This window comes from Penicillium canariense, assembly GCF_028826845.1.
Source record: "Penicillium canariense strain IBT 26290 chromosome Unknown utg000003l_segment0_segment0, whole genome shotgun sequence".
Taxonomy (NCBI): Eukaryota; Fungi; Ascomycota; class Eurotiomycetes; order Eurotiales; family Aspergillaceae; genus Penicillium; species Penicillium canariense.
Genome location: NW_026622730.1, coordinates 1,054,239 through 1,075,955, shown reverse-complemented (window position 1 = coordinate 1,075,955; position 21,717 = coordinate 1,054,239). Strand labels below are relative to the sequence as shown.

General features: G+C 51.9%; 9 protein-coding genes across 9 annotated transcripts; 7 read left to right on the top strand and 2 right to left on the bottom strand.

Moving 5' to 3' along the window:
• Window positions 1-5: 5 nt before the first annotated feature.
• On the top strand, window positions 6-5,294 carry N7482_005238 (histidine kinase-like ATPase domain-containing protein; the record flags this gene model as incomplete). The annotated part of the gene is made up of 2 exons (XM_056687363.1): window positions 6-133; window positions 203-5,294. 2 exons carry the CDS (start codon window positions 6-8, stop codon window positions 5,292-5,294), a joined length of 5,220 nt encoding a protein of 1,739 aa, XP_056542918.1.
• A 554-nt stretch (window positions 5,295-5,848) lies between these two features.
• pabA (aminodeoxychorismate synthase pabA) lies at window positions 5,849-8,287 on the top strand (the record flags this gene model as incomplete). The annotated part of the gene is made up of 1 exon (XM_056687362.1): window positions 5,849-8,287. One exon carries the CDS (start codon window positions 5,849-5,851, stop codon window positions 8,285-8,287), a length of 2,439 nt encoding a protein of 812 aa, XP_056542917.1.
• Window positions 8,288-9,842: 1,555 nt separating this feature from the next.
• Window positions 9,843-11,447, top strand: N7482_005236 (class I SAM-dependent methyltransferase; the record flags this gene model as incomplete). The annotated part of the gene is made up of 11 exons (XM_056687361.1): window positions 9,843-9,863; window positions 9,922-9,974; window positions 10,031-10,087; window positions 10,145-10,174; window positions 10,228-10,269; window positions 10,328-10,403; window positions 10,447-10,499; window positions 10,553-10,578; window positions 10,628-10,814; window positions 10,886-11,314; window positions 11,369-11,447. 11 exons carry the CDS (start codon window positions 9,843-9,845, stop codon window positions 11,445-11,447), a joined length of 1,053 nt encoding a protein of 350 aa, XP_056542916.1.
• Window positions 11,448-13,666: 2,219 nt separating this feature from the next.
• med6 (mediator complex subunit MED6) lies at window positions 13,667-14,821 on the top strand (the record flags this gene model as incomplete). The annotated part of the gene is made up of 3 exons (XM_056687360.1): window positions 13,667-13,757; window positions 13,819-14,180; window positions 14,255-14,821. 3 exons carry the CDS (start codon window positions 13,667-13,669, stop codon window positions 14,819-14,821), a joined length of 1,020 nt encoding a protein of 339 aa, XP_056542915.1.
• A 533-nt stretch (window positions 14,822-15,354) lies between these two features.
• N7482_005234 (LOG family protein) lies at window positions 15,355-16,191 on the top strand (the record flags this gene model as incomplete). The annotated part of the gene is made up of 2 exons (XM_056687359.1): window positions 15,355-15,389; window positions 15,513-16,191. 2 exons carry the CDS (start codon window positions 15,355-15,357, stop codon window positions 16,189-16,191), a joined length of 714 nt encoding a protein of 237 aa, XP_056542914.1.
• Window positions 16,192-16,421: 230 nt separating this feature from the next.
• pre5 (proteasome core particle subunit alpha 6) lies at window positions 16,422-17,346 on the bottom strand (the record flags this gene model as incomplete). Its single annotated transcript, XM_056687358.1, has 3 exons — window positions 16,422-17,060; window positions 17,136-17,247; window positions 17,309-17,346. 3 exons carry the CDS (start codon window positions 17,344-17,346, stop codon window positions 16,422-16,424), a joined length of 789 nt encoding a protein of 262 aa, XP_056542913.1.
• Window positions 17,347-17,503: 157 nt separating this feature from the next.
• On the top strand, window positions 17,504-18,355 carry N7482_005232 (Vps55 family protein; the record flags this gene model as incomplete). Its single annotated transcript, XM_056687357.1, has 3 exons — window positions 17,504-17,764; window positions 17,829-18,042; window positions 18,222-18,355. Coding segments are annotated over 3 exons (609 nt in total), but the record flags the coding sequence as incomplete, so codon positions are not given.
• A 472-nt stretch (window positions 18,356-18,827) lies between these two features.
• Window positions 18,828-20,317, top strand: N7482_005231 (uncharacterized protein; the record flags this gene model as incomplete). The annotated part of the gene is made up of 2 exons (XM_056687356.1): window positions 18,828-18,879; window positions 18,936-20,317. 2 exons carry the CDS (start codon window positions 18,828-18,830, stop codon window positions 20,315-20,317), a joined length of 1,434 nt encoding a protein of 477 aa, XP_056542911.1.
• Window positions 20,318-20,862: 545 nt separating this feature from the next.
• On the bottom strand, window positions 20,863-21,714 carry N7482_005230 (UPF0220 family protein; the record flags this gene model as incomplete). The annotated part of the gene is made up of 4 exons (XM_056687355.1): window positions 20,863-20,926; window positions 21,023-21,120; window positions 21,197-21,457; window positions 21,616-21,714. 4 exons carry the CDS (start codon window positions 21,712-21,714, stop codon window positions 20,863-20,865), a joined length of 522 nt encoding a protein of 173 aa, XP_056542910.1.
• Window positions 21,715-21,717: the final 3 nt, after the last annotated feature.

Below are 21,717 nucleotides of genomic sequence, written 5' to 3'. Positions count from 1 at the left end.
TCAAGATGGCTTTGAACACAGATTTTAACGCGCTGAAAGCGCGGACCATGGGGTCTGGGGCGGATGAAGAAGCAGTGACGGTTGATACTCGAGGCTTAATCTCTAAAGTTCTTGCTCGATATTCCGGGAAATGGTAAGCCTCTTGAAGACTCCTTGTTGTTGGCATCTTTCCTTTTGGAAGATGCTAATGAACGGATTTTAGGACGGTTTTGCGCGAGATGATTCAGAACGCAGCCGATGCTTCTGCAACCAAAGTGACTATTAAATTCGAGACACTACCTTCCACAACAATACCGTCCCCATCGTCGACGGATCCAACAGATCTCTTGAAGCACACTATCTCGAACCATACCCTCAGTCGTCTGTTGATCTCAAACAATGGTCTCCCTTTCAGCGAAAAGGACTGGGCTAGGTTGAAGCGCATCGCCGATGGAAACCCGGACGAGACAAAGATTGGTGCATTCGGTGTTGGCTTCTACAGTGTATTTGATGACTGCGAGGAGCCATTTGTATCATCGGGGAGCCAGGCTATGGCTTTTTACTGGAAAGGCAATGCGTTGTTTACTCGTCGGTTAGACTTGGGTGAAACTTCAAACCGAGACACAACCTTCGTGCTGGATTACCGCAACGACTCCTCTCCAGTTCCATCTTTGATGCAGCTGTGCCAGTTCTTGTCCAGCAGTTTGACGTTCGTTGCGTTAGAAGAGATAGAATTGTGGCTGGATGATTGGAACTTGCTACGACTGTCGAAGAAGACAGCACCTGGCGTCACTGTGCCCATTCCCAAAGACGTTGAAACAAAAACCGCTGAAGGTCTCATGAAAGTGACCAGCATCACCCAGGAGATCGCACAAGTCGATGCTGCTTGGATGCGAATCGTGGAGTGGAACCCCCATGCAAGCATGTTCCGTCTCGATAACCTTCGAGATACTACAAGTTCGCTTCGCAGCTTCTTTTCGAAATTCACCGGCCAAGGTGGACCTGAGAAGCCCGGGAATACCCAGCAAGCTGAGAAGCCCGACGAGACCACTAATATGACCGCAATGCTGAAGGCAACCGTGTTTTTGCATATTAATACTGCATCCATCCAACCTTCAATTAGTAGTTCCCTGAGCAAAGAGCTTGAACGGGCTACGCGGAAGCCGCCTCCAAAACGAGCAACTATTGCCATATTGACCCCGTCCTATGATGCCAACATTGCAACAGGCGCGTCCGAATCGCAGTCCGAGATTCTTGCCTCCATTCTACCCACAAAAGCAGGAAGGATCTTTATCGGCTTCCCGACCCAACAGACAACGGGCCTCAATGCTCACGTGTCCGCCCCATCAGTGATCCCTACAGTCGAGCGTGAAAGTATCGACCTTAACACTCGATATATCAGTAAATGGAATCTTGAAATGCTACGGGCCGTCGGTGTTGTCTGTCGGATTGCCTGGTCTGCAGAGATGAGTACCATCAAGTCCAAGCTGGCGGCCAAAGTTGGCCCGGCCCGCTCTTCAAATATCCGAAAAGAAGACATTGTGGATGTTCTACCGGAGGCTATTCATACAGCAAATCAGTTTGTCTTCCGCGAATCTACACCGTCTTCAGTCCTTGGACAAACAATTGAGGATGCGTTCTGGATGTGCAACAAAAATGCCTCCATCGAGGTTCTATCTACATGCGGTGTCATCCCCAGCCACCAGACACGCATTGCTCCCAAAGATCTCAGCTTTATGGATTCGATTCCAGCTTTGCCTGATGAACTTGTGCTCAATGCCAAGGACTTTGTTCAGAGATTAACAGACTTTGGATTAGTCACAGAAATCACAGTGTCTGACATCAAGCGTGAATTAGAGTCCAGCACATTACGATCCAATCAGATCATGGAGTTTCTGACCTGGCTGGGTCGAAAGATTGTTACCGGGCAGCTTGACAGGCTTTCAGTCCAAAGCCTCCTGCGAGTTGCAGTGGCGAATGATGAAGACAAAGAAGGTCGCCCTACACGGTTGATTGTGTTTGCCGACATTATAGGGTTCTTGAACCCTCAGCGCGTTCCGGCTGATTTGCCTGTGCCATCATCGGTGATGCCCTTCCAGTTCACCAAAAATTTGAGTAAACAGGAGCTGGAAGCGTTAGGCTGGGTTGAGCTGCAAATTGTTCCCTGGCTCCGTTGGCTGGTGAAAAATGCTAGAGATGAGAGTCTTTTTGAGAAAGACCAAAACATCTTGAAAAGCGCCGCATTTGCTGGCCAAGTCTTACCCGTTTTGTCCAAGCAGTGGGAAAGCCTGAGCTCCTCTTCGAAGCAACAAGTAATCGATACCCTGCAAGGTCAAACAGTGATCCCGACCAAATTTGGCATGAAGCAACCCACACAGACTTATTTTGCCTCTGTACGCCTTTTTGATGACCTCCCGGTCGTGCATGGCCTTAATGGTGTTAAGGAGAAATTCTTGGTGTCACTTGGCGTTCGCAAGACCGTTGAGCTTGGCGTTATATTTGATCGTCTGATAAATACACCTGAACCTGTCGACGCAAAAGGGCCCCCGACCAGGAGATGGAACCATGTGGATCTCATCCGCTATCTGACATCTGTGCGCGAGGACATTCCTTCCAATGATATTCAAAGACTTAAGGACACAAGCATTTGCACCTCTGAGAATGATGGTGAAAGCCGAGGCACTCGCTACAAGATTTCGGAATTGTTTGAGCCCAAGGACTCTCTTCGTACGTTGGGTCTCCCTATCATCGACTGGCCTGGTATATACGACAACTCCAGCAAGGAAGGCAAATTTCTCACGATGATGGGGTTAAAGAGCTATCCATCCGGGTCTGAACTCATCCGGCTCATGGTATTGAGCGATTCGGAGAAGGATTCCGGTCGAAAGAGCAAGGCCTTGACTTACTTCCTCAACGAATACCATACCAATGGATATGATTCGTTTGACATCAGTGCAGTCACCGTGCCCTTTCTTCCAGTTGAAGGCTCGGAGAGACTTAGCACGCCAAAGAAGTGCTTCACCGACGAAGGTGCGTCGTTGTTTGGCTTCAGCATTCTGCAAAAACGACTGCATCCACATGCCTCCAAATTAGGGGTCAAACCTCATCCTCCCATGTCGGACTGTCTTCAGATTCTTGTTCGCCAGCCTTCGGCGACCCAAAGGGATGCTAGGGTGATTTTCAAATATCTGGCAGGTAGAGTGTCGGATTTGAGTCCCCAGGATATCGAACGGGTTGGAAATGCACCGATTGTTCCAGTTTCCACAAACAGTCAAACGGAAAAGGCCCCCCGCACGCGCTTTGTTGCGCCGCAACTTTGCTATCTTGGTGACGGAGAGGATTACAAAGACATTTTTGATTTTGTTGACTTTGGGCGAGACGCTAACCTCTTCCTCATGGCTGTGGGCTCGAGGCGAGAACCGACCAAGACTGAGATCGCCCGCATGTTGGTCAAGGAGCCCGCTCGTATTTCGGCGGCATTCCAGAGCTCTGATAAATATCTGATGCTTCTACGAACTCTTGCCGAGCATCTCACTGTCCTCAAAAAGGACCGAGATCTGTTTAATGAGATGAAAAGGGCCAAATTTTTGCTGGCCAGTCGTGACATTCCTCCCCAGGCCACAGCACAGAATGGCATGGCCAGATTGAGCCTGAAAGAGATCCCGAATGCGGACGAAGATCTGGATATCAGAGAATGGAGTCTCTCGGCTGCGAAAGATATTGTGGTTGTGGATGACTTCCAAAGCTTCAATCTCTTCAAAGAGCATATTTTTGCTGCGCCACAAGAGGAGGCTCTCGAGAATTTCTATGTGGCTCTCGGCGCCGTTCCCCTGAGCAGTCTTGTTGAGGAACAGGCACGATTTGGCGGCATCGCGGCTGATCAGAGTTTGGGCGTCAAGTTGCATAAAGTTATCATCGAACGTGCACGGCTATTCCTGCATGATCAACCTGCGGACTCAATTCAGCATGGAGCGAGATGGTTGGAGACCAGTTTTGCCGTGCAAGTGGTCAACTCGATCACACTTACACGTTCCTTGAAGGGTCGACGGGCATCTCACACCCAGAAGCGAAGTGCGATTGCGGCTCGATTGGCGAGCAACTGGGGGTTGTGCATCTGTCCGGGCAAATATGATCTGTATGAAATCAGTCAATCTCTCGTCCATCTGATCCTCAAACGGCCAAAGCTCCACTCCACCCTGACTCTGGAAATGCTGTTGAAGACTGATCTCCTCGAACTCCGTGCTCGTGGCTACAATGTGGAGCGCATCCTCCGACAAAAGGCACAAGAGGCCCGAATGGCAGAGGACAAACGGCAAAAGCAGGTGGAGGAGGAAAGGCAGGCCTTGCAAGAGAAAGAAGCCGCCTGGGCTGAGGCTCAAGCGCAGCGAGCCCAAGAAGAGAAGCCTGAGTCGAAATCACAGTCCGTTATGCCTGGGGTCTTTCCTGAGTCACCTAACGGCAAGACCTCTGTGGATGAGAGACACCCAACGCCCTCGGAACCTCTCATCCCCGAGAGGACGCCTCGCGGCTTGTTCGCAAACCTCTCAAAACGATTTGGCCTGGACAAAAACACATCAGGCTCAACCTCTGGCGTGAACGAGCAGTCTCGCCCTTTGCTCCCCGAGCCTTCCACGCCTCCGCCACCGCCGTATTCTTCCTCAGATCCCCCGAACCAACGCCCGGAGCAGCCGGTTTCTGTAAGTTCTCCGCATCGATTGAATCAGCAACTCCTGTCGGCCGTCCAGGCCTGTCAACCCCATGGATCATCCGACGTGTACAGCCGGCCGGAGACAAATCAAATCTCGGAAAGCAAGTCTTACTGTGATGAACGACCGAGCCACGATTTGGAATTTGTGGCCACCCTTCCTAGCGGTGTCAATGTATTGTTTGTTAGGACCATCACCGATCGGTCTGCATTCCTGGCAAACCACCGAGCCAGTATCAATCTGTTCGCATCAGTTCTCCTGGATTGCGGCTCCATATTCTCAATGCGTGCCGACAGCTTGAGCATCTTCTACGATCCTGGGGGCAAGACCATCGCCTTCAACCGGGCCGGCAGCATCTTCTGCAATTTCTTCTATTTCCAGCAGTTGCAGGAGCAATCGCTCCTCCAAAGCGCGAACCCAGACCGTACCGATGCGATTGTATACTGGTGGGTGATTCTGTGTCACGAACTGGCCCACAATCTTGTGGGCGACCATAGCTCCGCGCACAGCTACTACACCGAAGGCTTCGTGGCCCAGTATTTCCCTAGGGTGGCCGCCAAGCTCGCCACTCTTCCGGCAGCTGCTCCCGCGCAAGCGCCTAGTCCGTAATTTGTTGAATGATCCGGCATGTTGTACCTAAGCAATGTTGGATACCCTCTGCTCTACCAATATGATCATATATATACGTGAAGCTGTCTGTAGATCGCGATCCCGATAAATCTCTCGAGCGGCGTCGCCACCCGAATGTCTCCATCCGTTTTCCGGCGGTACCCGCTTTTTGCCTGCATCGCAACCTTAATTTTCCTCCCCTTACAACCACACGATATCAAATTCTGCACAACACATTGTTGGCTACTTTGAATACTTGCATCCCATCCTCGCCCGCCGACTACATGATGCGGTGCTGATTCTGCTTGCTTGAGCCTACAACGCCTGGGGCGTCGTGCCGAGAAAGACTGACACTTGCCACCCTCCGAACCCCCAATTAGGACATGTCTGATTCGGGTTGGTAAAGCGCCACGAAAAAGTTAATAGCCGGAGCTATCCAGCGCAGCACCGGAGCTAGCAGCTCTTATACCGACCAACGGTTCCCCGGCTGCCCTGGTGTGTGTGTGTGTTTCTCTGGCGCCAGTGCCTCCTGGTCACTCCAAAGACATCCCATTATGGCGCCGCTGCTAGGCAGTTGGGATGGAGAAGCTCCCAAATCACCACATCAGTCAGGCAGCGACTCCGTCTCTCTGAAAAGCATTCTCTACGTCGATGCGTACGACTCGTTTTCCTACAATGTGGTCGCGATGCTCGAGGAGACGCTCGGCGTCAAGGTCACCGTGATGACAATTGACTCAGACTGGCCTGACGGCAACATGCACGAGTTTCTCCGACACTATGAGGCGATCGTTCTCGGACCCGGCCCTGGAAATCCTAATTTGTCCAAGGATGTCGGTATCATGCGGGATATCTGGAATCTCCGGGATGCCGAACTCTTGCCGGTTTTCGGCATCTGTCTGGGTTTCCAGAGTTTGTGTCTACACTATGGTGTTCCGATTGAGCGTCTGCCCTACCCACTCCATGGCCAGGTCCGCCACATATCGACGGCGTCGAAGGATATATTCGACGGCCTCTCCGATGTGGAGGTTACGTTGTATCACTCGCTCTACGCTGATTTGGATGCCTTGAGCAGATCGCGGGGTCTGCCGTCAGACGATCTCGAATTCTTGGCGTGGCTATCTCTCGAGAAAGGGCCGGGCCCATGCACTCAAATCCCAATGGCAGTTTCTCATCGCCAAAAGCCATTCTGGGGTGTTCAATTCCATCCGGAGTCATGCAAATCAGAAAGGGATGCGTGCAAAAAGTTGCTTCTCAACTGGTGGCGGAAGGCTCTTACGTTCAACAAGACCGTTGGGCGTGGGGGGTACGCGGTACTTGCTGAAACGATCATCACCCCACACGAAGACACGAAATGTTTCCCTAACGTCGCATATGAAATGTTAAAATGGAGCTCATCAACCTCAACGCGTTCGGCATACCGGGCTCTCAATGGGGGCAATTGGACTGCCGAATCTATCAGCGAAGTTTTCAACCGGCCAGGAGCACCGACTGTGCTTTTTCAGTCAAACGGACGATACAACATCATCTCGGTGCCCAGTCCTGGCTCCTGGAGACTCGAGTTCGAAGTTGAGCTTCAGAAACTAGTTCTACACCAAGTCGGCGGTGGTCGCCAAACAGTTGAGGATTCTCTCACGGTTGCTCAAGTTTGGGATGCTCTCCGTTACTTGATGGAAATGAAGAAGGTCAACTGGGGATGTACTCAGGTTCCGTTCTGGGGTGGCTTCTTAGGATACTTCTCCTACGAGCTGGGTCTGGCTTGCCTCTCCCATCCTAAAGGATCTGCGCAATCACCTGCATCTGGTGAAAGCTGGGCAAGTACCTCGCCAGCCGACCTCGCTGAACAGAATCCGTCCGATATCAGTTTGCTGTGGTGTGAAAGGAGCATCATTGTCGACAATACCACCGGCGGGATCGTTGTGCAGTCCACCTGTGAGTCCGATGACCTACCATATGGTTGGCTCGACGAGACATTACAGCTTCTAGAGAAGCGCTCTGGAGTTGTTGAGAGTAGTGAAAATGCCGATACGGAATTTTTGGATTCCATTCTTCGGGATGGCCACATTACTTTCCCCGAAGAAGCAACCTACAAACGACAAATCGAGGCTTGCAAAGCTGAATTGGAAGCCGGTGAATCTTACGAACTGTGTCTTACCTCCGAGACATCAATCAACCTGCCCACCCCAACGACGGAAGCCGATAGAGCCGTGTTTCCTTGGAAGCTATACAAAAAGCTGAGGAAATATAATCCAGCTGCATTTAGCGCATTTGCAGACCTCGGTCATGCGAAGGTGGTCAGCAGTAGCCCTGAATGTTTCCTCAACTGGGATCGTGAGTCCATGCTGGAAATGAAGCCGATGAAAGGCACAGTCCGGAAATCACCCGAGATGACCATGGAGAAAGCCCGTGAAATCCTGGGTACTACAAAAGAGATGGCAGAAAACTTGATGATTGCCGACCTGATCCGTCACGATCTGTACGGTATTTGTGGATCTGGTGGAGTCCTCGTCGAAAAGCTGCTTGAAGTCGAGGATCATGGCCGGGTCTACCAGATGGTTACGCACGTCAAGGGCGAAGTTCGTCCTCAACAACAAGGCTACGCCGTTCGACATATGCCCCAGCTGAAGTCCTCGAACATGGCGGTCCATGGCCTGACGGCTCTTCAGCGCTGCCTGCCCCCAGGTTCCATGACAGGTGCACCTAAAGAGCGCTCGTGTGTACATCTCCGGAACATAGAGGCACGCAAGCGTAGTATCTACTCCGGCGTGATGGGCTATCTCGACCTCGGGGGAGCCGGAAGTTTCTCAGTGCTGATTCGAACCGCTTTTACCCGCTCTTCTGATGCGAATGCGAACAAAGACAACCGACAAACATGGAGAATTGGCGCTGGTGGTGCAGTCACTACTCTCAGTACGGCTGAGGGCGAATGGCAAGAAATGTTGACCAAGCTGCGCACCGTCTGCAATGTTTTCACTCCGTCCGAAACCGCCGCCTGAGGCTCGGACCGCTAAACCTTCCGGTATCTCCGGCTTTAGATCTTTTGTCGTTTTTTATAATCTTCACCAGATCACGGACTGCGCGATAGGATCGTGTATTCAACATCCGGATCGATGCATCACAAGTGAAGACTTCATTCAACATATAGCGTTGGGATGGTTTTTTGGATTATAGACCTAATTTTTTGCATTGCATGTTCTTCCTAGACTATTCATCACATCTGCGGCATCCTGCAATAATTCACCCCACGTATGGTGATTTTCATCCGACCTAAACGCCCTCTACACAAATTATACTGTGCCATCATTTTGTCGAACTTATTGAAGAGTCTCCATACGAACCATGGCCATGCTCGTTATAAGGTAACAAATAAATTGTAGGAAGGAAAACAGCACAGGAAAGATGACTAACTATATCGCTCACTGGGATTCAACCCTGTGCAGAGGACATAAGCATAGCCGAGAATTAGCATGGCGTCACCACACACCAGACCACAGAAAGGCTGGGCTGCGATTGTTGTTTTCATCACATGACTTGGAACTACACCAAAAGATGCATTGCATGTTTACTTCTAGCGTTAGTCACTTCCGGCTGAACAAGGCCATAATGCCTCTATCGGACTGAAGAAGGACTGATTCGCTACGTATTTTAGTTGCAATATCTAGTCCGTTCAACTTGATTATGAACTATGCGATAATTCTGTATATGAAAGTAGACGCCTCCTTCTATTCCCACGGGCGTGTCTAACCAAAATCTATTGGATCAAACCGGTCCTCGACAGGTGGCTCACGTAGGTCACAATTTTTGGGCTACTCTGATTCTCAGACTTATCAGCACCTCCTCCTCAGAACGGACGGTGAGGGGGTAAGTGGGTCGCCAGGAACGGCTCCTGTTGGAGCGCCACGCTGCCGCTCAAGTCGTCCCTTGTCCCCCCACCCCACGACCGTCGGTCTGCACCAGATGTAATAAACGGTTCGTGTTGACAAATTATTCCGATTAGAACTCTGTAGTATGTGTTCCTCACCTCCGAGGCCCTTTTGCTCTTCTCTCTCAGGCCCGTGGGACTTTCAACGGCACACTTTGCTAGATAATGCAACTAGTGAAGACCGAGTGGTTACGAGCAAGTGCGAGCATAAGCTTCATCGATTCGAGATATGATCGTCTACATACACGTGGTCCGTTTCAAAATGGCTAGTTATCGGCGTTCATAGTATGGTGGCTGCATAAGATCGTGACAAGGCCCAGGATTCGCCAGGGATGCCGGAATCTTCACCCTGCACGCCATGTGGAGACAAAAGGATTGGCTCCCTCCTTCTCTCCTTTTCACGAGACAGCTAGTGATGTTCCTTCGCGTCGCCCCCTAGGTACTTTTACAGTTAGCTTTCTAACCAAACGCCCGCTGGCCCGGCGTGTCAGCGGAGCCCGGGATGGACCCGCAGCCGTTGCCCCCACTTGCTCACGATCCCATCCCTTTTAATTCCAGGTCCGCCCTCGCCACGCTGTCTAGCCCGAGCTCTCGTTCCTGTCCCGAATCCAATTTTCCCCTCCCCCAAAATGTCTGACGAAATCGCTGCTGTAGGTTCAGTAATTGCAACTTCCAATCAGTATACTCCTATCTGACCTGAGTTGCCAGGATCCCGATTTCTATGGCCTGGATGACGACTATGGCCCTGACGACTTCCAATCGTGCGTATCACCGGTAATGATTTCATTGGCCGCGCTCTAACTATGTCATTCACAAGAGAGACTACGTCTATCTCCTCGTCGATCGCGAAGGGTCGGTTGGAAAATGGCAGAAGGTTAAGCAAACAACTGGCGCAGTAATGCAAGAGCGTCGTAACTAATATGAAAAGCAGATACCAGGCGCTGAAGGATGATGACTATTGGTTTGTTCAAGATGCACCAATGCGACGGATTCGACCTTAATCGTATCCTACAGGAGTCCGTCCGATGAGCAGCAATTCGAGGCTTTTGAAATTGGGTATGTACTACTCACTGTCTTCGCCTGGTCTTGCCGAACGCTAATTAACACTATTCAGCCACATGGTCTTCCTTGTTTTGGACTATCACCAGCCAAACGCTCTCCATCATGCTCCCATCGGCAAAAATCCGAAGGTGAGTGTGGTCTTGAGTTTGCATGATTGATGACCGTATTAAGTGGACGTTTCAGCACATTCTTGATATTGGGACTGGTAAAGGAAACTGGGCCATGTAAGCGCCCCCCTACATTTCCTTGCAATTAATGTAACTAACATCTTAGCTAGCGATGCTGCGGATATGTATCCTTCTGGTAGGTACACGCACCTCTCTCTCGCATTCTTGGCGCTTACCAGTTATAGCGACTGTTCGTGGCGTGGATATCTTCCCTCCTCCTGTGACTTGGACGCCGCCCAACTGCGTGTTTGAAGTAGATGATATTCTACGCCCTTGGACTTGGAGAGAGCCGTTTGATTTCATCCACCTTCGTCTGATGCTGGGAGCATTCACACCTGAGGGATGGGACCAAGTGTACAAGCAGTGTTACGAGTGAGCCCCTTTCCCTGTTCCCTGGTATTTATTCTTGGAATCATTAGATCTCACACTATTTCACTATCCAGTGCTCTCGAGCCAGGTGGCTGGATTGAACAGATTGAATTGGACGTTCGAGTGTACAGCGATGACAATACCCTGGAGGAAGGAGGCTATTTGGCTGGATGGGGAGATAACTTCATTGGCTGCTCTGAAAGAGCAGGCCGCTCCCTGTTGACGCAAGAAACAATGCTAGGTGCAATGAAGAAGGCCGGCTTTGTGGATACGAAAGAAAAGCTCTACAAGATCCCTTTGGGCCCGTGGCCAAAAGACAAGATTCTCAAAGAGGCTGGACAGCTTCAATACCTCCATTGGACAGCTGCTCTTGAGGGCTGGGCTATGTGGCTTCTCACTAAGCATGGAGCGCCATCTCCGTGGTCTAAAGACGAAGTCAGTGTCTATCTTGCCAAGGTTCGGGCTGAGTTGAAAAATCCTCGCACCCATGCCTATGAATATGCGTGAGTTATCCTTTATAAGCGCCGTGGCAGATTTTACTTACTCATTGAATCTAGTCGCCGTGTCTGGGCTCGGAAGCCTACCGAGGAGGAAGCCAAAGCGTCTGTGGAGGTTAAGGTTGAGCCATCGTCATAAGTCGACTATGCCAATCTCGAGTCTGAGACGCTTCTCCTATGCATGCTTACTTGAAGCATAAGGTGTGTTTGGATCTGCTACTGTTGCCCGAGGATTGAATATGTAAAGATCCATTGTGAGCGTATAAGAACCCCCTGTCCTGTGATCAAGAAGATGAACCAAGCCCTGTTCTCTTTTGTAGCTGTTCGTGCCCAGCTAGCGTCCCAACTGACTCATGTTTTCCCCTTTCTTCTTGTTTGATCACATAGCCATAATCTTAAAGTACCCATAGAAATATCTGGTGGGGTTAATCACCCCACATTTTCATGTAGATCCCCCACATCTACTCTCCCCAGCCGTCTTACAAATTTTTCAATATGTTTGCCGTATCATTAAACCCTTATGCATCTGGCTCTTGCTTGAGGACATTTGCACCCAGGGAGAAGCAAAAGCATGGCTGATTTGAAGCAGCTCAGGGGGTCGGCGTCATCGGCCCTGCCGGATTTGGAGGCTCGTCTTTTTGTGTTGAGCTTCTTCGAAGGGGCCATATAGTTGTTGATACTTCTCGCAATCCCCATTCAGTTGGCTCTCATCCCAATTATAAATCCAGTTCAATCGACATTGAGCAAGGGAATATCTCTGAGCTTGTCCGGACCTTTTCCGATCTGGCTAAATCCGAAGCTGGCTCGAGAACGTGGTCTCTTTGACTCCTACCCTTACAATTTCACTGTCATACAAGCTGTTGGTGATGACAATCTTGAATAGAAGGCTTGAACGCGCGCCCAATTGACCCAGCGGTAGGTAATGACAGTCACTTGACACTTTGATTTCACTCCTAACAATTTCACGTTAGTCTCATATCATTTCTGAGTTTAACCGACTTTTTTTCTTTTCATATCCAAGGCATTGCCCCTGTCATTGAACCAGAGAAGCTCCAATTGCCCCTTCTTGACTCTGATGACCTATTCATAATACATTCATCTCGCCAGTGAAAGTCGCTCTTAGGAATCGACGATGCGTTTTACCAGGGTTAGTTCTGTCTCGTTCGATCTGAACGATTCCCCAAAAGGGCTGAGCGGATTAGTCTCCGAGTCCCTTTGTCCTATATTTGGCTTTATATTCTCAAAATGCGCCACGGGCTGCTGGGCTCTATAGAATCCAGAGATCGACCGCAGCCACTACCTCTACTTGATGCTCTTGTATCTGATGAAGCGCACGATACATCGGATGGGCATTGTGCCCATTTCTCAACTTTTATACCGCGGAACTTTTTGTCCGACAATGCCAAGGCTCTTATTACCTGGCATTCTCTAGGAGTCGATCATACAACGAAGATAACTCTCAATGAAGATGCTGCTGGCCGTAATGGACCAGACTCTGCAACGCCAGCCGTGGATACACTTAGGCTGTGGGCCAGAATTGCGGTCGCCAGGCGTGCCTGTTTGCATGCGATTGGGCTTCTAATTTTCCCGCTGCTCCTGATCTAGAGTCGACAGGCAATCCCCATTACCACCTATTCCAAGGGATCGACTGGATCCGGATCAGGAAGGCAGGTCTTGATCTTCCCTCTTTAGAGCCCCCCAACTCTGTCAATGATACGCCTACGGTCGGTTTCATTCTTCATGGTGATCCCATTTGTTTTCGAGGGGCCTAGTGGGGCAGTCCCTATAGGGCGACTCGTCGGACTTTCCTGAGCTTTGCCGCTCAACAAGGAAGTGGGCAAATGGAATGTTCAGGTGTACTGTAAGGTTTTGCATATCATAAGTGATACACTGTTTACCTGGGAAACATGAGCAGCCGGGCCTTATTTATGACATCTCTTTCTCCCTGAGATACACTGCTCGCCTGTAAGTAGATGATAGCTTGCGCGGGCTTCCCTTTCGCGCTTGATCGTATACATATATCAACTAGTCGGAATCGAGAAAATAAAATAATTATAAACTGTCATATAAAGTGTTTCATTTTCTGCCTGCTCCAGTCGAACGTTGAAACCTTTAAAATCTTGGTGGATCATGGAAGGAAATTTGGGGATGGAAATAAGCTCAACCGTCCCAGCTCCGATACATATATCGCGGTGCAAACAAGCAAAACACGCTTTTTCCTCCGCTCATAGTCTCGACGCCCTCTGAACCTCTGCTCCCCCAATCCCTCACTTCACCTAATTAAGATCCCAGAGAAGAAGACTGGAGCTGGTCTCAAGCCGAATAACAAGGTGATAGCTTGCATTCGCTCGCGCCACTATGGCGACCCAAGAGGCCGCGATGGAGGAGATCCTCTGGACGTCTCCCCCGCACGTCAAGATGATGGGGGGTTTCCTGCACTCCAATAACAGTGCGTTTGCTGCTCCTAACACACGGCTGACTCACTCATTTCATTTCTATCTGGTCAACAGTTCTGTTTTATTTCGCCGAATCCCCGTTCTTTGACCCAACCTCGAACAATGCCTCGCTCGCCATCCAAGCTAGCTACAACGAGGCCTTCCGCGACTTTGTCGAGACGCGCGCAAAATTCGAAGCACGACTGAAGACAATGCAAGGCTTGGAATTCGTCGTCGCATTCGACCCCCTTGAAGCGGCGCAGACTGACGGGAATCGCCTTCTAAAAGAGCCCTCCAACATCTGGGTGATTCGCAAGCAGAATCGGCGGAAGCGGACTGGGATGGAGGATGAGGTGACGGTAATATCGACCTACTTTGTGGTCGGTGAAACTATCTACATGGCGCCGTCAGTGGCCAGCGTGGTGGGAAACCGAATTGTACGCTGTGCCCTTGTTTCTCGCATGTCGTCTGAACGCTGAACGCTGAACGCTGACATGTCTCCTCCTTCTAGCTGTCTGCCGTCACATCTCTTTCGCGTCTTATGAAATCCGCGTCCACGCTGCCCACATTTACGCCATCCTACGGCCACACATATCTGCCACCCACAGCGCGCACCGCCGAACCTGGCCAGCAAGCGTCCCAGCCGAGCAAAGAGAATACCCCGATGCCCGATGCCACCCAATCTTCCGGTGCCGAACCACAATCCGCAGGCAAGGCCGGCCTCGGCATTTCGACAACTAGCTCTAGCTATCAGGATACGCGGAACCTGGGTGAAGCATTTAACCTCTTCACCCAGTATGGCGATGAGTTCATGGACGAGAACCCTCTGGTCGGGGAGCCCGGCTCTTTCATATTATCTCGAGCCGGCGAGAACGATCGTGCAGCTGGTACAGCAGCCAAAGCTGCTCTGAAGGCGGCTCCGAGCACGACAGTGAACACACCAGCGGGGCTACGAGGACGATCAACCACGCCACAGGTCCGAATCGATACACCCGGGAAAGCGTCGGAAAAAAGCAATTCCCCTCCCAGCTCAGGCGAGAACAAGGGAAAAAGGAAGAAGAACCGGATAGCTAGCTGATTTACAAACATGATACCCTTGCTGCGCGAAGACGTAGCACAAGCACACTATTGATTTCGCATCTGGGTAGTAGTAAAACAATAGGATCCCGGAATACGAGCTACTATTCATTAGATTGCAGCTATAGACTTAGTCTGGACTGGATGAGTCATTCCCGACCTACCATGTGACGCTCTTGAATCCCCCGCAATGGAGTTACGGATACTCCATAGATCTGTGTAGATGAAAGGACGAGCTGGGCCAGCTGCCGGCCCCAGGCGGGTGGCAAGCGACCCGCCAATGATCGCCTCCAGCTGCATCAAAACTAGCAAACAAGGAGCGCCGTGTAACCAACCACGGGTTGGCGGTGGCCTACGTGGTCATCGTCTCGTCCTTTTATCTTATCGCGGTGGGCCCGCATTTCCAAGGTTGCACCAGCAAGTCCTCTCTTGCCACATAGAATTGCTCTCTGCCTCTTCAACTTTCTCTTCCATACTCTTTCCGCCTATATACAGAACCAGCTATCACAGCTTCCCTCCAAATTACCATCTGCCATGACGCAAGACAAACCGGCAGTCGTTTGTGTCTTGTGAGTCACCCTTCCCTGGCCCCCTCATCTATGCACCGAAGCTCGATCCTTTACTCCCCCACTGCCTAGAACCGAAAAGTATGAGGGCCCAAGCTAACTGATTCTCCCGCGCGGGAGTAACAGCTGCGGTTCATCAGCAGGCAAGGACCCAGCACACCTCGAGGCGGCCCGGGCCCTGGCCTATGAATTACACAAGAACAATGTCCAGCTCGTATATGGCGGCGGCACCACAGGGCTCATGGGCGAGATCGCCAGAACACTAGTCTCTCTATCTGGGCCCAAGGCTGTCCACGGCGTGATCCCGCGGGCTCTGGTCAAGGTGTCGGCCAAAGGAGTCGGCGAAAACGGGGCCGCCACCGAAATGAATGGCGGCAAGGGAGCGGAGCGAGTGGTCTCGGAGGCTGAGGACCAAGAAGAGATCCCCGAGTCAGAATACGGTGTGACGACTATCGTGCAGGACATGCATACTCGCAAGCGACTGATGGCTACAATGGTGCTGGAGGGCGGACCCGGATCTGGGTTTGTCTCTCTGGCTGGTGGGTTCGGTACCATCGAGGAGGTTATGGAGATGACGACCTGGAATCAACTGGGCATTCATCGCGTTGGGGTGGTATTGCTGAACATCAATGGATACTGGAATGGCTTGCTGGCTTGGGTGCGCAACGCCGTGGAGCAAGGATACATCAGTGGTGAGAATGGGTCGATTCTGGCGGAGGCTCATACTGTTGAGGAGGTTTATCCTAAATTGTTGGAGTATCAGTGCAGCTGTGACCGAATGCAGCTGAACTGGGGCGAGGAATAATCATCCGCATAGACGGATCTATAATTTGGGGCAGGGGTACGGCCCGCTTGGGTCTTGTTTGCTGATGTTCCAGCGGGTATTGGTTTAAAGATATCCAGATAAATCAGTAGATCATAGAAATCCACGGACTTGAAGAAAAGGAGCCCCCTGTAGCTTGAATCAAAAAAGGAAAGGGCACAGCATAAGCAAGGATTTTCATGTCTATGCGCAGTCATTAAGAACCAGGGAAATTATGAATCAACCTCCATCGACTCGTCCTCCACAGTACCAGACGCTTCAGATCGCTCCAGCGCCTCGAGCAGCGGCACAGTCTCCTGACCCTCATACAGCTTGAAGCTCTCGATGCGACCCTTCGAACCCTCGGAAGCCAGTCCAACCACGCCAACAGAAGTATTGTCCACCGTAAGCTCCTTATCCTGCGAGAGCGTCTCCTTAAGTGCCCGCAGGCCGTGCTGGATCAGCTGGTCGCGGCTGCAGTCCGCGAACTTATCAAGATTGCGCTCGAGGTATGTGCGTGCCATCTGGGAGCGGGCACCGATGGCACAAGCCACCATCTCGTGGATCAGACCCGAGGGCTGGAACTCGAACAGGTGCGGGCCAGCCTCGTCAACGCCGGCCACAAGCAGGCCCACGCCGTACGGCCGCTTTCCGTAGTGCTGGGTGTTGGTTTGCGCGCGGTCACCGATCTGCGTAACGATGCGGTCCAGCGGGATTGGTCGGCCGTAGGTCATCTTCGAACCAAGCGATTGCTGCTTCATGAAGTTGGAGAGGACGCGGGCGTCTGATGCCAGGCCGGCGATGGCAATCGCCATGTGCGAATCGATCTCGATAATCTTCTTCTGATAGGAGGAGAGTTCTTCGGCATTACGCTATTGGCAAGCGTGGGTTAGCTCTTCTGGTCTGGGGTCTGATTTGCCATGGTTGGTGCGAGGTGGAGAGCGAACCTTGAGTCCGACCAGGACGGCATGTGTCTTGTTCACCAATCCCACCACCACAGATCCTTGCTTCACGGCCTCCTGTGCATACTCGACTTGGAATATCCGCCCCTGCGGGGAGCTGTTGGTGTCTCGAGTCAGTATCTCGCTGTTTCTCGCGGATCGGCCGGGGTAGGTCTTACAAGGTGACAGCATCGTTGTCGTAGTTGTTTCTGAACATGGCGGCGGAAAGGGACGAATGACGGGGAGAATATAGATGGAGGTTTGAATTCCGTCAATCACACAGAGAAAAGAAAAATCGCAATAGAAACCGCGGAGGGAGACTGGGGCAGAGATGGGGAAGCTGGACCAGGCAGTTAAGGTGACGCGGTGTGAAGCATGAGCTCTTGAGGCCTGAGGCAACGACACCCAGTGACTTCAGGCGCCAACGTCACTCATTCCTCGTCCACCTCCGAAGCTCACTCCTCTCTCCGATCTCTGCCAATGGGGCTGTCATCTGTGAACTGCCTCTAATTCTTTCGCCCGGACTGCACGCTGCTACTTTCCAACTGAACCCCTCCTACTTCGTCGAACCGCGCAGCTTCGGCGACTCCACAATCATGGCGGCTGGACTCAAGACCATCATCGCGCTCTCGTTTGTACGCAAGACCAGGCCTGCTAGCTTGTGTCGCTTGGCTGGAAACATTTGCTGATGTGGAACAGGTGCTTGCGATCGGTTTCTTACTCGTTATTCTTTCCTCCGCCCTCTGGCACAAATACTGGCCCCTGTTGGTCGTTGCTATCTATATCGTTGCGCCGCTCCCCAATTGGATCTGCGGGCGATGCGCGAACCCAGATGATTTCATGGACAGCTCGAGCAACTCAGCTATGGACTTTGGGCGGTTCATGACAGGGTTCCTGGTCTTGACTGGTATCGGTGAGTTGCCTGTCCTGTCATCGCCATGCTTCAGTGGACAATGTAGCACTGCAGCCATCCTTCGGAGCACTTAAATAACCAATAGAGCAAACCATTGGTGGCTATGTGTTCTATATTTTCTCAAGACTGAGCCTAAGTTATGTTTTTATCTGATCTGCTGACACCCCGCTCTCTCTCAGCACTCCCCGCCATCCTGGCACACAGCGGAGCGATCGAGATTCCAGCCATGATCATGTCTATCCTTGGCGGTCTGTTGATTTATGGCACCATCATCAGCTTCTCGATGTTTTTCCAGGAACAGGAAGAGTTCTGATCGCCGATGAATGATTTGGTGCGGGTCCTTCCTTGCTCTTGTTGGACTAAGGGGATCTCCGAACATCCAAATTGCTTCCATGATGACATTTCTTTTGGGCGACTACTTTGATTTTACACGCAGGCACGAAACTTTGAATGGGGGTATGGTTTCTAGCGCCATTTCATTTGCCGCTCGATGGCTTCCGCATCTCGTTGGCTTTGATACTCTAGCTGTATTTTAACGCAGTGTATATATAGAGACTTTCTGATGGATTTCTGTTCTTCCCCCACGTAGTAAATTAGGGATATCAAGTCCGTTTTCACGTATTTGGTGGAAGTGGCTTTGGACTATAGTCTCACGTGACGTCGCGCGTCCTGGCGCGTCCCGCCCGACAAGGAATTGCCGAGCATCAGTCGCAACCTATTGAGCGCCACCTCAAGCAACATACAGAGATTACTATGGGGAGCATTCTAGCCCATAGGCTGTGAGAATGAATATCTGGTCAGGGTCCATTACCTTGGATCCAGACCGCCAGCTGGGAGGTAAAAGCCAACGACGCGCGCCCCTCAATTACAAGCCTGGCTAACCATGATATCAGGGATTCGCTTGGTCGACCCAACTTCCCACTGGCAATGCGACATATCCAAGGAAGCCAAACTTGGTCTCCGCAGCTTCGTGAATCCAGCATTAATCCCACTGCACGCGCGAGCAGGTCCTAACCTCGAATTGCACACAATCGACGCGGGGACATCCCAATGGCTCCAGAGCAAGTTGGCAGGCGCCATATGGTTGAACGAAGATGAATTGGACCTCCACCAATCACTACAATGCCCAGTCGGGATGCTGGTCAGTATCGACGGCATCCCGGCGAGGAAGGCTAGTGTGGTAACGTCGGACCTTCTGATATACGGCGTGATATCGACCGCGACGTCCTGCACCCGTCCACCGACGCCGCCACACTCGTCCCCGTCTGAGATCCTCGGCCAGGCTAGTACCTCTCCGGGCAAGCCATATGAGCTCAGAATATACGCGGCGCCACTTTCAACATCACTCCTCACCCAGGCCCAAGCCTTCCCGTCTCCGCCACAGAGCTCAGACGAAGAGCATGTCTCGACCCAAGGCGAATTCCTCCCCGATATCAGCTCGCCCAGCCCAAAGCGCAAACGAGTAGCCACGCTGTTTGAAGTAGCAGCACAGCATCACCGGCGTGTCCGGCAGCGAGGCGGGGAGGCCGTCGCCCAACTGATGGCCCCTTCGCGACCACTCTCTTCGTCCCAGAATCTACAACCGCTACGAGTGAAGCGCGAGCCCGAAGACGACCAACCAAGCCTACCAACACTCGACCGGCTTACCGCACGCAGATCCCGCTCTGTATCCATCGGAGCCGGACTGCACCGACCGAGCAGCAGACTCGGCGCCCGCGGACCCGGCACCCCAATATCAACCGCGGACCCCCCAAAGCGCACCACAACGCCAAATCCCTTCCAAGATCCCTCTTCCCGCCGCGCCTCCCAGCACACCCAGCCCTCATCCCTACTCTCAATCTCAGCTCCAGATACCGCCGCACCACCCAGCTCCCCGCCCAAAAGCGCGGACGCCATCATCGCCGAAAATAAGAACCTCGTCACTCGCACAATTCTCACCTGCATGCGGCTCTACGGCTTCCACCGCTCCACCACGCGCTCCTCCTCGTCCGCCAAGCTGAATGCCACCGGCCCTGGCCTCGACCCAGAACCAGAGACGCGAAGCACAACGCCAGCGCTGGAGACGCTCCGTGCGGAAACGCCTGGTCCTGGTGCGACGGCGGACGACGATGAGTTCAAGGCTATGTACCATGCGACGTACAAGGCTGCTGCGTTTGCGCTGCGCAGGTATCTGAAGGACGCGGTTGGTGGGGGGACTACACCTGTATTATTGGAGAAAGGGAAGGCTATGACCTGCATTGATGAGTTGTTACGGCTCTTCTGCGAAGATCATTAGCCTGCTTGCCAGCCTGTGACTGGGGCGATGCCATACTATGCCATGTTATGAGATTACGAAGCGATGCATCTACGTGGGTTGGGGCGTTTTGTGGGACTTTGTTTTGTGGGTTCTGCTTGATGGGTTCGGATTTGTCTTTGATTTTGCTTGATGCGTGGCGCTCAGTACTTGTACCGGGATCATCTGATTGCATAATTTAGGTTCCAACATTGCTTATCCGTCGACCTAGGGGTATGCATTCTACCTAGAGCAGTGATTTACTTTGCTCCCGATGAGAAACATGTAATAAATGCCCGCGACATCTGACGTTACTATTGCCCATAGATCCAGACATCCGAACAAAATGAATTCCATTTCGTCCAAGCTAAGCCCCAGCCTTATCCAGTGATGCTAATGCCAAACACCCAAGCCAAAATCATCGGATCCGCGCATAAAATACAAAAGCCAAGCCACAGGCGCAAAGTAGGTATATCGAGTCAGGTCAGGTCAGGTCAGGTCAGGTCAGGTCAGGTCGGTTCCGATAAGTTCAGTTCAGAGCCTCCACTTCACAGCGCGAGGTTGTAGGTGTAGTCGTCTTCGATGTTCTGGGAGACCCAGAGAACGACAGAGCTATGCCGCATTAGCAAGTATCCCTTGAGAGGGGGAAAAAAGACAACAAAGATGGAAATAGAAATGAATGGGACGGTGTCCCAATCAAGAACGTACCTCAGCATTACCAGGCCATTCGCCACCACATTTGCAATGCCGAAGTACAGCGTTTGTATCGGGTAGTCTTTCATGAGGTACTTGAGGACCATGACCGTCTGCAAAGCAACACACCACATTAGCGACCTCCAACTCCACAAATCAATAAGCCACCCCACATGACGAGAAACATACCACACTCCCCGCAAGACCGCCCGCCAGCAGCGCAAAGCCTAAAAACAGCACAAACCGCGCCTTCCACGCCACCCCGCTCCCGCTATAACTGAAGCTGTCGGCCTGCAGCCGCGACTTCTCAATCGAGTTGATGACCAGCATGCCCAGCGCGGAGCAGATGCCGGGGATCCAGTCGACGAATTTGATGTGCACGTCCGAGCCGTTGCGGGCGCTGTGCGAGAACGCAGCTACGTCGACAAGGAAGAAGAAACCGGCGGCAAACTGACGGTGCAACCGTTAGCATTGTGTGAGGGTAGTAGGGTCAGGTAGGGTAGGATAGCGTGATCGGGGTCAATTGCGATGGACGAGTGAGTCCGTGGTGGGCGGGTAGGATTGATAGATGGTTGGATGGAGGCACGGAGTAGGGTTGGGATACGCACCAGCGCGCCGGAGGTGTAGACGCCTGCGTTGCGGACGGCAGAGTTATTGAGCCATTCTGGCTTGGTGAACCGGAAGAGCCGGTTGCTGGAGACGTCCATGGT